At 32.7% G+C, this 14,680-nt stretch overlaps 1 protein-coding gene across 4 annotated transcripts; it reads left to right on the top strand.

Moving 5' to 3' along the window:
• Positions 1–3,013: 3,013 nt before the first annotated feature.
• LOC133863599 (beta-amyrin synthase-like) lies at positions 3,014–14,313 on the top strand. 4 transcript variants are annotated; one of them, XM_062299621.1, is made up of 18 exons: positions 3,015–3,318; positions 7,001–7,186; positions 8,028–8,117; positions 8,209–8,406; positions 8,506–8,581; positions 10,510–10,583; positions 10,677–10,865; positions 11,458–11,571; positions 11,809–11,928; positions 12,095–12,217; positions 12,308–12,406; positions 12,539–12,595; positions 12,903–12,949; positions 13,027–13,170; positions 13,329–13,506; positions 13,654–13,734; positions 13,845–13,928; positions 14,027–14,313. In XM_062299621.1, exons 1-18 carry the CDS (start codon positions 3,118–3,120, stop codon positions 14,147–14,149), a joined length of 2,184 nt encoding a protein of 727 aa, XP_062155605.1. In that variant the 5' UTR covers positions 3,015–3,117; the 3' UTR covers positions 14,150–14,313. The 4 variants fall into 4 exon arrangements, with proteins under 4 accessions (XP_062155607.1, XP_062155605.1, XP_062155604.1 ...); XM_062299620.1 differs by having other exon boundaries at positions 10,417–10,583; XM_062299622.1 differs by lacking the exon at positions 13,027–13,170 and having other exon boundaries at positions 10,417–10,583.
• Positions 14,314–14,680: the final 367 nt, after the last annotated feature.

The raw sequence follows: 14,680 nt of genomic DNA, 5'->3' as shown, positions 1-14,680 counted from the left end.
TACTCTTAATTACTTTTATTGGTTTGATTTGGAAAAAATTTCAAATGACAAAAACTCTCTTTAAAAATGAATGAAAGATTAAACGGAATGATTAATTTGACATTTTGCCATAACAGAGTTCTTTCAGTGAAAAAATTAAAAATTTTGGGTCTAATTTGGCCAATAGTTAAAACTCAAAAAATAATTTGATGAATTTCCTTAAGTTAAATGAAAGCCTCGTGTCGAAGAGAAATGCTACACAGTTCTTGAGATGGCAGTAAAAATCACCATCTAATAGTGAACTATCTGAAATCTAATAGTAATTTTTCACGTAAAAAAGTATGTACTTAAAAGTGTAAGTTAAAATGTGAGTAGCATTTCTCCTAGTCGAAATTTAGTAGTGGAAGATTGAGGAAGCAAAGTGATCAAAAAATTCAGAATATATGGCAGAACAATTTAGAGCACCATAGAACAAGATGCAGGGAGTGAGAGATGGGTAAATAACTTAGCAATGAAAAAAAAAAAAATCCTTATTTTATATAAAAAGTCGCTAATGCAGTGTTTATGAAGTTTGAGGCTGCCAAGTTGGGTAGGTGAGGTGAAGTTTCAACCTTTTAGTTCAAATGGGCAAAGCTTATTTTAATTAATATATTATTTCTCTTGTTTTCAATGCTTAGCTTTCTCTTTGGGAAATTTTTTGTTTAATTTTATGTCTTATCTTATTTTTTAGGTTTCAAGGAAATGAGTGTCGTGTTTATATTTGACTAACTAAAATATTGTTGTTTTATCATTTATTGTTAATCTAATTTTTTTTTTCTATTGTATATTTTTTAATAATAATAATAACAATAACAACAACAACAACAACAACAACAACAATAATAATAAACCTGCTCATCACGAGGTACATGAGAAAAAAAAAAAAAAAAAAAAAAAAAACGAACCAATTGGGAAGAAAAGACTTGGAAAAATTTTTGACAAAAATTAGCTAAAAAAAAAAGAAGGAATAGTACTCATGAGTCATGAGCATAAGAAAACCATCAATGTTGTAAAGAATCATCACCAACCTGCTGTGAATAAAAAATTTGGGAAAAAAAAAAATCTAACACAACTAATTTGCTCATCACGTGAAAGCCAATTAATTGGAAAGAGAATATATATAAAAAAAAAAAAAAAAAAAAAATGAAGAAGAAGGGTTAGAAGAAAGGAAAAAAAAAATGAATAAGAAGAATTAAAAAAAAAAAAAAAAAAAAAACAGAAGAAGAAGAAGGGGGTTAGAAGAATTAAATGTCAGATTATTTGAAAGAGAGATTTTTTTTTTTTTTTTTTTTTTGACATATCCACACAAGAGAAGGGAGGAGAGATTCGAACTAGTGACCTCCGCTTCATGAGGCGTGGTCCCCAGTCGATTGAGCTACCATTTGGGGACAGTTGAGAAGAAATGTTTTAAAAAAACGTTTAAAAAAAATCCAGAATTAATATTGCTTTTCCAATAGTTGAAAATAGTCAAATAATTATTTCTTGGAAACTTTGTCATGTTATATTATTATTATTATTATTTTTTGAAAAGATAAATCTTTCATTAATCAAAAGAAGGGTATATAACAAACCACCATATAGGTGTACACAAGACACCCCAAAAAGGTGTATATCCCACCTGAGCCAAAAACTCAGACCATTACAGACAAAAATGCTACAAATAAGACCTATTCAAACAAAATGATGCCTCTACGGTGATATAAACCTTTACTTGAAGAGGGAGTCGGTCACACATTTTAGACTAAAAGCAATGACTAGGTTGATCCACACAAAGCAAACTGTCAAAAAGCAGACCAACAACCAACCCCATCGGATCTACACTGAGGGGAACAACAACTCCACACAACCTTAGGGGTTGGGAGACTCTAACCTTCACAGGAAACCCAAGAAGGACCAAAACCACCATTAGCTCAAAAGTGGGAAACAACAATAATACAGACAATCTAAAAACAAATACAGAAACAAACTCCAACCGCCTTTTCTTTTCTTGTGGTTTTAGCTCCCAAGTTTGAAAAACTTGTTTACAACGAAGTGGCTTGTTGAATTGTTATACAAGTTGGAGTAAAGTGATTGATGAAGAATGTAGAACCTAGAAGAGTAAGAGTTTGATGAGGACAATTTGTAGACTTATCTTGAGCTCTGCTGTGAATTGGTTATGGCGAGCCTGAAATGAGTTAAAAGTTAGTGGACAACCTCTTACCGAAGAGCAGGTTTTGAAGCAAATTTTTTGGGCAGTTCGGTGTAAAGTTTCTGGAAAGGGCAAATTTTCAAAAACTATGGAGAATGTTATTCTTTGTCACAAATGGAGCATTGATGCTTGTATTTTGAGTTAGTTGTTCCATTGTGGGCAGAGCTTTTTTTTTGGGTGTTTTTGGATTAGTCCCATGAGTGTAGCGTGGATTTTCCTAAAGGGTTTTCTCTAGTTGTTCTGTTGTTTGGGTTGTAAGCCTTTTGTTGTATAGTTGATTCTTTTTGTCGATATATAATTTTACTCATTCTTTCAAAAAGAAAAAAGAAAAAGAAGAAGAAGAGAGTGGCGTTTTTCATTTGTTTGTTCTTTTCGTAATAAGAAATTGCACGCTGGAAGATGTTGACCCTTGTCTAAAATATTACAATCAAATCATGCCGGATACTTGTCTTCTCTTATGCTTGTTTCTAAATTTTTCATTGAATTGATAAAATCGTTGTTACTTAGATCTTAAAATCGTCACGTACGGACTGGGCTGATTTCTTGAATTACAAGGCTAAGAAAAAGAACTGTTGGTTGTGATTGTTTGGCAAGAGTACTGTAAAAAATAGCATATATAATAAGCATTAAGAGCGGCGGGTCTCAATATAAGTACAGTGCTCGGAGGCAGGTACCGTATAAGGGTCTCAATGATTGTTTGGTTGTGATTCTTGAATTACGTGTTTAAGAATTGGTTACTTTGATTATTGATTTTGGTTGTTTAAGACTTGGCAGCTCTTACAAGTTAACATATTCATAAATTAACGTAAGTGCGTACGTAGGATTAATGGTGCTAAGATCCAAGGAAGGTATATAAATAGAAGAGCAATATTTTGTGAGTGATAGGAGGGGAGAGTAGTGCATGCAGAAGAATGTGGAGATTGAAGATTGGGGAGGGTGCGAACAACCCTTACCTCTTTAGCACAAACAACTTCGTGGGGAGGCAAATATGGGAGTTCGACCCTAATGCCGGTACGCCTGAGGAGCGAGCCGAAGTTGAAGATGCTCGTCAACATTTTTCCGATAACCGCCATAACAACAGGAACAGCAGCGACCTCCTCTGGCGATTGCAGGTACGTACGTGCATGCTCTGATCACCTTCATCAATCTTCTACATCTTCTTTTGTGTTTTCAACCAACCTTTAATCTTATAACGTTACGTTGGTGTTATGGAAAAAATTTGTATGAGCTAGCTTGAAAGTTAACCAAAATACTATTTGTGAATTGAATCATGCATTTAAAAGATCATAAATAATAATGATTTAAACACGTTATGTAATTTATTTTGAAATATTAAGTATATGTAATTATATGATAAATGCTAAATACTATAACTTTATCCAACAATGTTAACATCATTGCAGGACGGACAATCCATTCTAATCATTCCCGTCTTTTCTTTTAAAAAAGAGGAATCTATCTCTTGTAAGATTTCAAGCCAATATTCTTGGACACCTCAAATCTCAATTCGATCAAGCCGAAAGTTAAAACAAATGAAGCCCGATTGAAGAACCTAACACCAAAGTATAAAAATGTTTTGAGAGTCCCGTGTGGTATTAAAAAAATGACAAATATATGCACCCAACTTCTGTCTACTTTTTTAACCGAAAACGTTAAATGTCACGTCAGTACTAATCAGATTATGACACGTGTCACCCATAATAAAAAAGATTTATAAATATATTAAAACTATAAAAATTGTAATATATAATGTTAAAAATTGATCTGTGAACCTCCCAGAAGAGAATGGACTTCTTTGAGTCCGTTTGGCAACCCACTCTTTTTTCATTTATTTTTTCTAAGAAAAAAAAATGAAGTCAAACTAATTTCTTCACATTACCGAATAACATTTTTCATTTTTTTCTCACAAAAAATCCATAACTCATTTCTCTTTTATATCACATCAATCAATTCTTATTGTTCTTTCAAAAGAAAGTCAAATTTCTTTTTTCTCATTTCCAAACAACTTTCTTTACTTTTTTTTTATATTTATATCACATCAATCAATTCTTATTAATATTTAAAAACAAAAAACAAAAAATAGAATGGTTTGCTATACACACCCAATGTTTCTCTCTCTTTCAAGTGCGTTTTGGATTGCAATTTTGTAAACAAAAAAGTGCGATTTTAAACCAAATCACAATAAAGAATCGTTTGAAATTAAGTTTTTAAAAAATTACGATTTGAAAACTCAGAAAATTTGTTTTTTCAAATCATGAACAATAGGGTACTTTTTTGAAAACGTGTAATTTTAAAATTCTAAACTACAATTTTAAATGTCAAACGGTTAACTACGTTTTTTAAAATCACTTTTTCAAATAGTATATTTTAAAAATTGCTATTTTTAAATTGTAGTTTTTAAAATTGCAAACCCAAACGGTCTCTCAATCTCTTGTACGATGATCAGGTCAATTTTGTCCTCATCATTTAATTGGGCTTCAGTGTTTCACTTACAGTACCCTTGAGCTCCATACGATATGAAGTCCAAAAGAGTGTGGTTCCAAAACTGGACCCCAAGACAGCTCCAAACCCAGAGGATGAATTCTCTTTATTCTATGGCAAATTTACATCTCTCTCTGTCTCTCTGCATCAAGACATTTACATCAGACATAAGATTCAGAGAAACATATAGACACCATGTGGTTAGATAGACGGACAAACGCATCCATGATCCAAATTTCTTATCCTTAATTCTAGGGTTTCCAGAGAAACGATCCAAACACTATAGGGCTGACGGCTGTGGTCGTTACTGAAATCTGTATGGGATACGACATTGATGACAACAACTAGGGTTGTAATCCAGTCGAACCGAGTTAAGTATCGAATGTTCAAGTTCAATTCGACTAGTTTTTTTTTTCGAACACAAGCCGAACTCGATCTTATCACCGAGCTAGATAATTTGTTCAAACTCTGTTCATTTATTTTTCGAACGAACTTAAGCTTGTTCACGAGCTTCTCAATTAGTTTAGTCATTCTATATATAAAATGTCGTGATTGTTTAATGTTTTTTAATTATGGTTAAGATTTATTGTTTGATTAATTATAGAAATTAACTCAAATCTTAAATAATCTAATATCAATTATACACACACACACACACACACACACACACATATATATATACACAAACTCATTCATATATATATACACACACACAAAGATACATATATCTATATTTAGACTCATAATTATAATAATTCAACTTATATATATCTATTACACTATGAATAACATTTTTTTTAATACATAATATGTTCTTGTTACAAAATTAAAAATAATAAAAATAAAACTAAACGAGTTTATATGAGCCTGAATTTAATTAAATTAATCGAACCCAAGCCCAAGCTCAGTGGCGAATGCGAATCTATTACGGGGACAACAGGGGCAAAAAAAAGAAAAAAAAAAGTGGTAATACACAAAGTACCGATACTTTTCCAGTTTTCCTTGTAAGGTCCTGGCCACCACCTTTTCCTTATAGACATTTACATCATCACTACATGGAAAATGAAAAGAAAAAAAAAAAAAAAAACGTCTGTATTATCAATCGTGTGGACTGTGGTGGAAGTGCAAGGCAGGAAGTGCTCTATGAGTCTGTGCTTGGGAAAATGAAACGGAGAAGAGATTTGGAGCATTTCAAGTTTTATCTTTTACTCTTTGACATTGGAGCTAGCCTCCAATTTTGCTAAGGTTTGCAGTTTACTCATCCTCTTCTTGTTGCTTTCGTTCTCTCTCAAGTTTAAGCCGTTCTTGCCAGCTTATGGTTTTGGAGTGCTTCTTGGAGGGGAGAACACTTGGGGATTTGTTGTTGGAGATCTGCAGAAAACAAAGGGAAATATCAGTTTTTAATGGCCCTTTCAATCACAGTTATCTGGCTTCGCCACTGCCCAAGCCTGTTCGCGAGCAACTCTATTCATTTATAGACTAGGATCCTCTCCAGTTGCTTTCTACCGGAGAGTAGCTGGTCATTTATACACAAGGATAGAATTGTAATTTCACATGGTATAAAATTATAATTCTGTTCTTATGTATAAATGACCGGTTCCTCTCCAATTGAAAGCAACTGAAAAGCAATTCTGGAGAGCAACCGGAGAAGATCCCGAAGCATTCATTTACAACCCTAACGATGACTACCAAAAACTAGGCCTCTGGCCAGCAAATGGGTCAAGTCAAGAGTTCATACTTCAGTATATAAACTTGTTTTTGTTTATTCTAATCGTTCGGCATTTATCAACTTCTAAAGTATTCTTAATTCATGCTATGATATATTAATTAGTTAGTAAATGCGATAAATAATGAAATAGTAATTAAGATCCGATCGAATATATAATTTAGTTTGAAAAGAATTGTTGGGATTTTAAAAATTCTACAAAATTAAATACCGATCCAAACTTGATATCAGATAATTTGTTATATAGCAGCACCACATGAGTAACATGTGTACTAGCAGGTATCAATCAATTTGTTTCCAGACAGCATTATTTTGGTTGATTCTTTACGACCATGTTTCTTAAACAAGAATATATATATATATATATATATATATATATATATATATATATATATATATATATATATCACTACAACTTCCAAATTTGCTCATCAAGTATGTCCTTTTTGTTATGATCGATCGATTTCTATGATTTATAATGCAGTTTTATATATATATATATATATATATCACTACAACTTCCAAATTTGATCGTCGAGGATGTCTTTTTTGTTACGATCGATCGATTTCTATGATTTATAATGCAGTTTTTAAGAGAGAAAAATTTCGAACAAACGATTCCCCAAGTGGAGGTCAAGGACGGTGAGGAAATTTCATATGAAACTGCCACAATCGCGATGAGGAGGGCCGTCAACATCTTTACAGCCTTGCAGGCCAGCGACGGCCATTGGCCTGCTGAAAATACTTGTGGAATCTATTCCCTTCCTTGCATGGTAACTTCTTTTCATCTCCATTATGAGAAATAAATAATGGAGTCTTTTAAGTTTTATTAATTAATTAGGTTATTAGTTGGGTTGTACATGTGGACGAATATTAACAGATCGAATTCGCTATCTACACATGCGGATGCGGTTAATAAAAATCATTATCCGCATATGCGGATACGGATGACGATTTGAGGAACTGCATCCTTATACCTATTATATTTAATAAATTCACTAGAATTATATTGTTTTGGTATAGCCTTACATTGGTTTGGTTGGCTATATTGCTTTTTCTTGTAATACTTAAGCAAAAAACGCAAAAGTAATGTGAAATTAATATGTTTTCAAAAGATTATGGTTTTTTTTTTAAAAAAAAAAAAAAAAAGAAATTAAATTAAATAATAATAAAAATCCCAAAATATTAAAAATTTACTTAAATTATTTTCAAAATCGTTTAAAATAGGTTCTAATAGACACCCAAAGAAGATTCAAAAGACAAAAATCTGTATTTTTGTAGTGAGGGGAAACAAAATTTACAGGATTTTCATGCTTTTATTCAACTCGATTACAATTATACATAATTATAACTCTGCATGCATGATAAGGTCGATCAAAATAATTTATCAGTATGAATTAAATCCAAAACATCACGAAGATCGATCTTTTCCTTTTAGCTCTAGCAGAATAGGCTTAGTGATCATTGTTCATGTTTGCTCAAATATTTTGTTCTGGGTTACATCGGCATAACTTTTTATCCAGTTGATGCAATTTCTAACTAGTATTTTTTTTTTTTTTTTTTTTTTTTAATTTTTTATTATTGAAAAAAAAAATCAAAAAACAAAAAATGCAGATCATGGGTCTATACCTTACAGGGCATCTTGATACTGTGTTCACTGCAGAACATAGGAAAGAAATCCTTCGATATATATACAATCAACAGGTACATTAGTTTCTTAATTAATTATACGATTTTAAGATGCTTTAAAGTTGCATGCAAAAGTAAATTGATTTTCCAAGTTACGTCCGTACAGCACGAAGACGGTGGGTGGGGGCTGCATTTAGAGGGTGAGAGCAGCATGTTTAGCACAATTCTGTGCTACGTTGCTATGCGTATACTTGGAGAAGGAGCAGATGGCGGTCAAGACAATGCTTGTGCCAGGTCCCGAAACTGGATTCTCCACCACGGTGGTGCAACTCATATACTCTCTTGGGGAAAGATTTGGCTTTCGGTACAAATTAATACCTTTTTTTTCTTTTTTTTCTTTTTTTGTGTTTAATTAATTTCTGACTCAATTACGTACCTATTAATTATTACCATTTTCTTCTAGTTGCTTGGTGTCTATGAATGGTCTGGATGCAAGCCGATGCCCCCAGAGTTTTGGCTGTTCCCTCCGATTAATCCTGGTTTGCACCATATCTTTATATATATATATATATATATAACATCAATTTTAGGAAAATAAAAAGATAATAAAAAAATGACCTCTAACATTACTCCTCATTTATTGAGTGTAATATATTATGATACTAAAATAGATTTTCGGAAATATTAATTACTAGGAGAAACTTTATTTACCCTATGATGTTTTGTCACCTTTACAATCATGCCCTTCAATTTTAAAAAGTTGCAATGTCAACGATCATGTTTTAAAAGTTGGGTTAAATACCCCAGAGGTACCTAAGTTTTACGTGTTTTTAAATTTAGTACATCAGTTTCATTTCGTATCACAAGTAGTACCTGAATTTGGAAGAAAAAAACCCTAGGTAGTGCTTGTCAGATTTCTCGTCCAAATTTCAACTTCTCGCCACGTGTCAACCGCTGAGGTTGACACGTGGCACCACATAAAAAAAAATTAAAAATTAAAAATTAAAAATTTAAAAATTTAAAAAATGATTAAAATTAAAAAAATGAAAAAAAAAAGAAAAAAAGAAAAAAAAAAAAGAGGGGTGGCTTGGCCACCCCCATTTTGGCCAAGGAGGTGGCCCAGCCACCCCCTTGGCTGGTTTGAACCACCCCCTAGGGCCAAAACCCTTCAAATTTTTTTTTTTTTTTTTTTTTTTTTTTTTCCAACTGTGGGGTGGCCGAACCACCGGACTGGGGGTGGCCGAACCACCCCCGTGGCCCTAGGGGGTGGTTCGGCCACCCCAGACCGGCCAGATCGGCCAAGGGGGTGGCTGGGCCACATCCTTGGCCAAAATGGGGGTGGCCGGCCAAGGGGGGTGGCTCAGCCACCCATCTTTTTTTTTTTTTTTTCTTTTTTTTTTAGTTTTTTTTTTAATTTTTTTTAATTCTAATCATTTTTTTTATTTTTTAATTTTTAATTTTTAATTTTTTTTTTTGCCACGTGTCAACCTCAGTGGTTGACACGTGGCGAGAAGTTGAAATTTGGACGAGAAATCTGACAGGTACTACCTAAGGTTTTTTTCTTCCAAATTCAGGTACTACCTGTGATACAAAATGAAACTTAGGTACTAAATTTAAAATCACGTAAAACTCAGGTACCTCTGGGGTATTTAACCCTTGAAAGTTTGCAATATTATCCTTACCGTTAGAATTTGGGGTTGAAGATAAAGGTTGATAGGTAAAATGTCTCTTCTACCTGTAAAACTTATAAAAATACAAAATTTCTCTAATTAAATAATAAATAGTTTTTTTTTTTTTTTTTTTAAAAAAAAATTTGGAATAACTTGAGCAAATTTTAATTTTTAATTTTATTTTATTTTTAAAATAAATAGGGGTATTTTGGCATCCTCCTTTAGGATTTAGGGTGCGTTTGACATTACGATTTCACAGATAAAATGTGCCATTTTAAACTAAATCTCAAAAAAAAAAGAATCGTTTGAAATTGTGTTTTTTTTTTAAAAAAATTGCGATTTAAAAACGCATAAAATATGTGTTTTCAAATCACACGCAAGAGGGTGCTTTTTGATAGCACATAATTTTAAAGGCTAACTTTAAGATTTTAAAGGTCAAAGTGTTTTTTTGCCAAATGCTTAACTGTGTTTTTACTTTTTCAAATCGTAAAATCCCTATTTTAAAATTGCACTTTTTGAAATCGCAAAATCAAACGGATTCTTAAAAGAAAATCCGAATGGAAGGCAGACATTGCAAAATTTTTAAATATGAAAACGTGACATTGCAACTTTTTAAACTTAAGAATATAATTGCAAAAGTGCCAAAACATCATGGGGCAAGTGAGGTTTCCCCTGATAATTATATATATCCCATGTGCATGCAGCAACACTTTGGTGCTATCTTCGGGTAACTTATTTTTCAATTTCATATTTGTACGGGAAGAGGTTTGTTGGGCCAATAACACCTCTCATTTTAGAGTTGAGAGAAGAGCTATATGTTGAACCTTACCACACTATTAATTGGAGGAGAGCACGCCACTTATGTGCTAAGGTGATGAATTTTGCATACCATTTTTAATTACAACAATATTAATTTGATTATGTATATAGAATAAAATGATATTTGTAAAATTAATTTTTGTAGGAGGATCTGTATTGTCGTCATCATTGGATACAAGATTTGGTTTGGGATGGTGTTTACATGCTCACAGAGCCTCTTCTAACTCGTTGGCCTTTTAACAAGCTAAGAAATAAGGCTGTTCAAGTAGTGATGAAACACATTCATTATGAAGACGAAAGTAGTCGCTACATTGTCATTGGAGGGGTGGACAAGGTACGTAATACACTATTAATTTTTATATACAAGGAATACATAGAGATCAAGGCGCAAACTTCAGTTAATCCTTATGAATTGTTGTCGCTTTTGTAATTATTTTCCTAAACTTTAAAAAATTCTCAATTTTTTCAATTTCAAACTTTAAAAAATTTTAAATTTTTTCAATTTCAAACTTTGAAAAAATTTAAATTTTTTCATTTTCAAACTTTAAAAAAATTTAAATTTAAATTCAAGCGTAGGTGTTTTTGTAAATTTCGTTAAATCATGACCAACATTTAGATCTTTGCAATTTATTATTATTATTATTTTTTTTTCATTTTTTTAGGAAAAAGAAGTGGGGTCTTTAGGGAATTTTGACGTCCATTCGTTAGAATTTAACGAAAAATTCTAACGGATGAGTGAAATTGAAAAAAAAAAAAAAAAATGAAAGATGAATGGCCTAAATTGAGAGTTTTTGAAGATTAATTATGAGGGTAATTATAAATGAGATAAAAGTTGAGGAAATTAAGGGAATTTCCCATATATATATGATCAAGTTATATATGCCTACTCCTCAACTTGAGACTCTTATGCCCCTTCAATTGGACAGCCATTTTTTACGCTAGCTACTTGGATCGAAGATCCACATGGGGTTTACTTTAAGAAGCATCTTCATAGGATACATGATATCTTATGGGTTGGAGAAGATGGACTTAAGTTGCAGGTTAGTAGATATTAGTCACAACTATCATATATAGAATCTTGAGAATTTACAGTTTTTATTTATTCTTGTTTCTTAAATTGAAAAAAAAAAAAAAATTTACTTAATTTGCAATCACATTGGAGATGCTTCCCAAGTTATACTTTTCATTCTATATTCAGCCCTTCGCTTTAAGTAATAAATTTAGTTTTGAAATTACTAGTTGTCTACCCAATTTTCGTACTTCCTGTTCATATGCAGACTTATGGTAGCCAAGTTTGGGATGCTAGCTTTGCCATCCAAGCTTTGCTCGCTACTAATCTCAGTGATGAAATTGGACCTACCCTTATGAAAGGACACGACTTTCTAAAGAAATCCCAGGTTTTTCTCATATACATTCACCAATTATGTAGTAAAAGTTATATTACCTCAAGCATTTTTCATATGTATAAACGTAACGTATGTCTCTTCGGGCAGTTTATACATGGGTTTAGATCATTTTCATTAACATTTTGCCTTGCTTGTCAACAAACGTAAACTTGGGAAGGTCAAGGATAATCCTCCTGGCGACTTTAGAAGGATGTTTCGTCACATTACTAAAGGGGGATGGCCCTTCTCTGATCAAGATCATGGATGGACTGTTTCTGATTGCACTGCAGAAGCTTTAAAGGTAACTGATTATATTCAATTACAATTAATTTGAGACTTGAACCTCATCCACATTTAAATGGGTTGATCATTGAGCTATCTTATATGCCAGTGTATATTGTTGCTCTCTATGCTACCACCAGAAATTGTCGGTGAGAAAATGGAACCTGAAAGGTTATATGATGCAGTCAATTTTATAATTTCTCTGCAGGTGAGAATTAGACTGTACTGGAATTGTGTATTTCAACTACTTTATGTTTGCACAAAGTAGATAAACTTGTGTTCCTTTTGTCTCTCCAACATATTACTGTAACAAGAAGCTCCATCTTATGAACTATTGCAGAGTAAAAATGGTGGTCTACCAGGCTGGGAGCCAGCAGCTGGCTCATCATGGTTGGAGGTAAATGCTTCAACATTTTGAATTAACTTATTGTTTGAACCAGTGGAAGCCATGGACACCCCAATCTAACAGCAAAATAATAGTTAAATGATATTTTTCACTGTACCTCGATGACTCTGAGACTGAAAAAAAAAAAAAAAAAAAAATCATATTTCATTTTCCCCCATCTGCTTTAATTTCCATTTCAACTTGAGAGACACTTCCAATCACATATAGTGTTAGTGGAAACCTTGTACAGTATTATTGTTTTGATGGCATCTTTAGCAATAATTGACCAAAGGTATTCTCTTTCTGTGTTGTTCTTCAGCTGGTTAATCCTGTAGAATTTCTTGAGGACACTATGGTTGAGCATGAGTAAGACTTGGCACCTTTTCTTTCTAACAATTGTTTATGTTGTAAATAACTTAAGGACTAAAAAGCAGGTGATTCAGGTATGTTGAATGCACTTCATCAACAATACAGGCATTGGTTTTGTTCAATAAATTATATCCCGGACACAGGAAGAAAGAGATCGAAATTTTCATCACAAAAGCTGTAGGGTACCTTGAAGACACACAAAAGGCTAATGGTTCATGGTCTGTTTCTTTGTTGAGTTAATTAGATTCGTTTGAATCGTCAAAGTTCGAACTCATGATTTTTGCTTTGACACCAAGTTAAATCACCCCTTATTCTAAAAGTTTAAACTTATAAAAACTGATAAATTTAATCATTTAATTTATATTTTAACATGCAGGTACGGAATTTGGGGAATTTGCTTCATATATGCAACCTGGTTTGCACTTGTAGGGTTAGAAGCTGTTCGCAAGACTTATCAGAATTGTCTAGCAATGCGAAAAGGTGTAGAATTTCTACTCAAAACACAAAATGATGATGGCGGTTGGGGAGAGAGCTATCTTTCATGCCCAAACAAGGTAATTTCTTTCCTTCAAATGATCTTTCTTATGCCCTCATTGATCCCTAAATTTAGTTAGTGCAGTAACAAAGAGCTGATCTTGAATTAGTTGCTGACTATCTCCAAAAACAAAAATACAAAAATATTTTTTGTCCATGGTTTACAGGAATATACGCCTCTTGAGGGAAATCGATCAAATTTGGTGCAGACTGCAATGGCTATGATGGGCCTAATTCATTCTCAGCAGGTGACTTCATGATTTAAGCACTATGTAGTTAACTCATTCATAAATCATTTTAATTTTCCATATACATTTTCAAAAGATTTAAGTATTAAATTTTATGTCATGTATAATAGGCAGAGAGAGACCCTACTCCTCTTCATCGTGCAGCAAAGCTATTGATCAATTCTCAAATGGAGAATGGTGATTTCCCCCAACAGGTACCACTCCTTGTCTTAATTAATTACACCAAAAGTAGCTTTTATTTATAGTAGAAAATGATTTTGTCATATAACCATTTACTGCATATTTATTGCAGGAGCTTATCGGAGCTTTTATGAAGAATGACATGTTGCACTATGCACTTTTCAGGAGTACCTTCCCTTTGTGGGCACTTGCAGAATATCGCAATCATGTTTCATTGCCTAGCAAATCTGTTTAAACTATACTCATGACGTAGCACTGCCCATTAGTCCTTGACTCTTTTTCTTTTTAAATAAAGACGGTTGATGAAAACTGTCACTTCTGTCCAGTAATACAGAAGTGTAATGGGAAATGTGTATGTAGCATTAATATTCGAACAAAATAATGAGACAGCTTGAAAAACATGTATTCTTATTGAATTGTTATATTTTAGTTTTTAGCATGTTTTATTATAAAGTTTTACAATTAGTATCATATTATGCTCCATGCTAGGACTGGCTAGCATTTTCATGTACAATGTTGTTGCAAAAGTGCTGGTGGATGGCTTAAAGAAAGAGTTGTCATTAGCAATTACGTACAGACGATATCAACTATCGTCGGAAAAGAACCCAAATTTCACCGAAAAATATAAATTTTTGTCAGTATTTGTTACCTATTCGAGACAAAACTAAGGTAGAAAGAAACAAATTAGGACTAAGATGGGCCATGAAAGGATTTTGAACTAGTCAGGGTTAAAAGCTTTCGATTCGGGTAAATGGATCTGAATCGC

Source organism: Alnus glutinosa, chromosome 3 (genome assembly GCF_958979055.1).
Source record: "Alnus glutinosa chromosome 3, dhAlnGlut1.1, whole genome shotgun sequence".
Taxonomy (NCBI): domain Eukaryota; kingdom Viridiplantae; phylum Streptophyta; class Magnoliopsida; order Fagales; family Betulaceae; genus Alnus; species Alnus glutinosa.
Note: the sequence above shows the minus strand (reverse complement) of the source record. Positions and strands in the feature narration are given on the sequence as shown.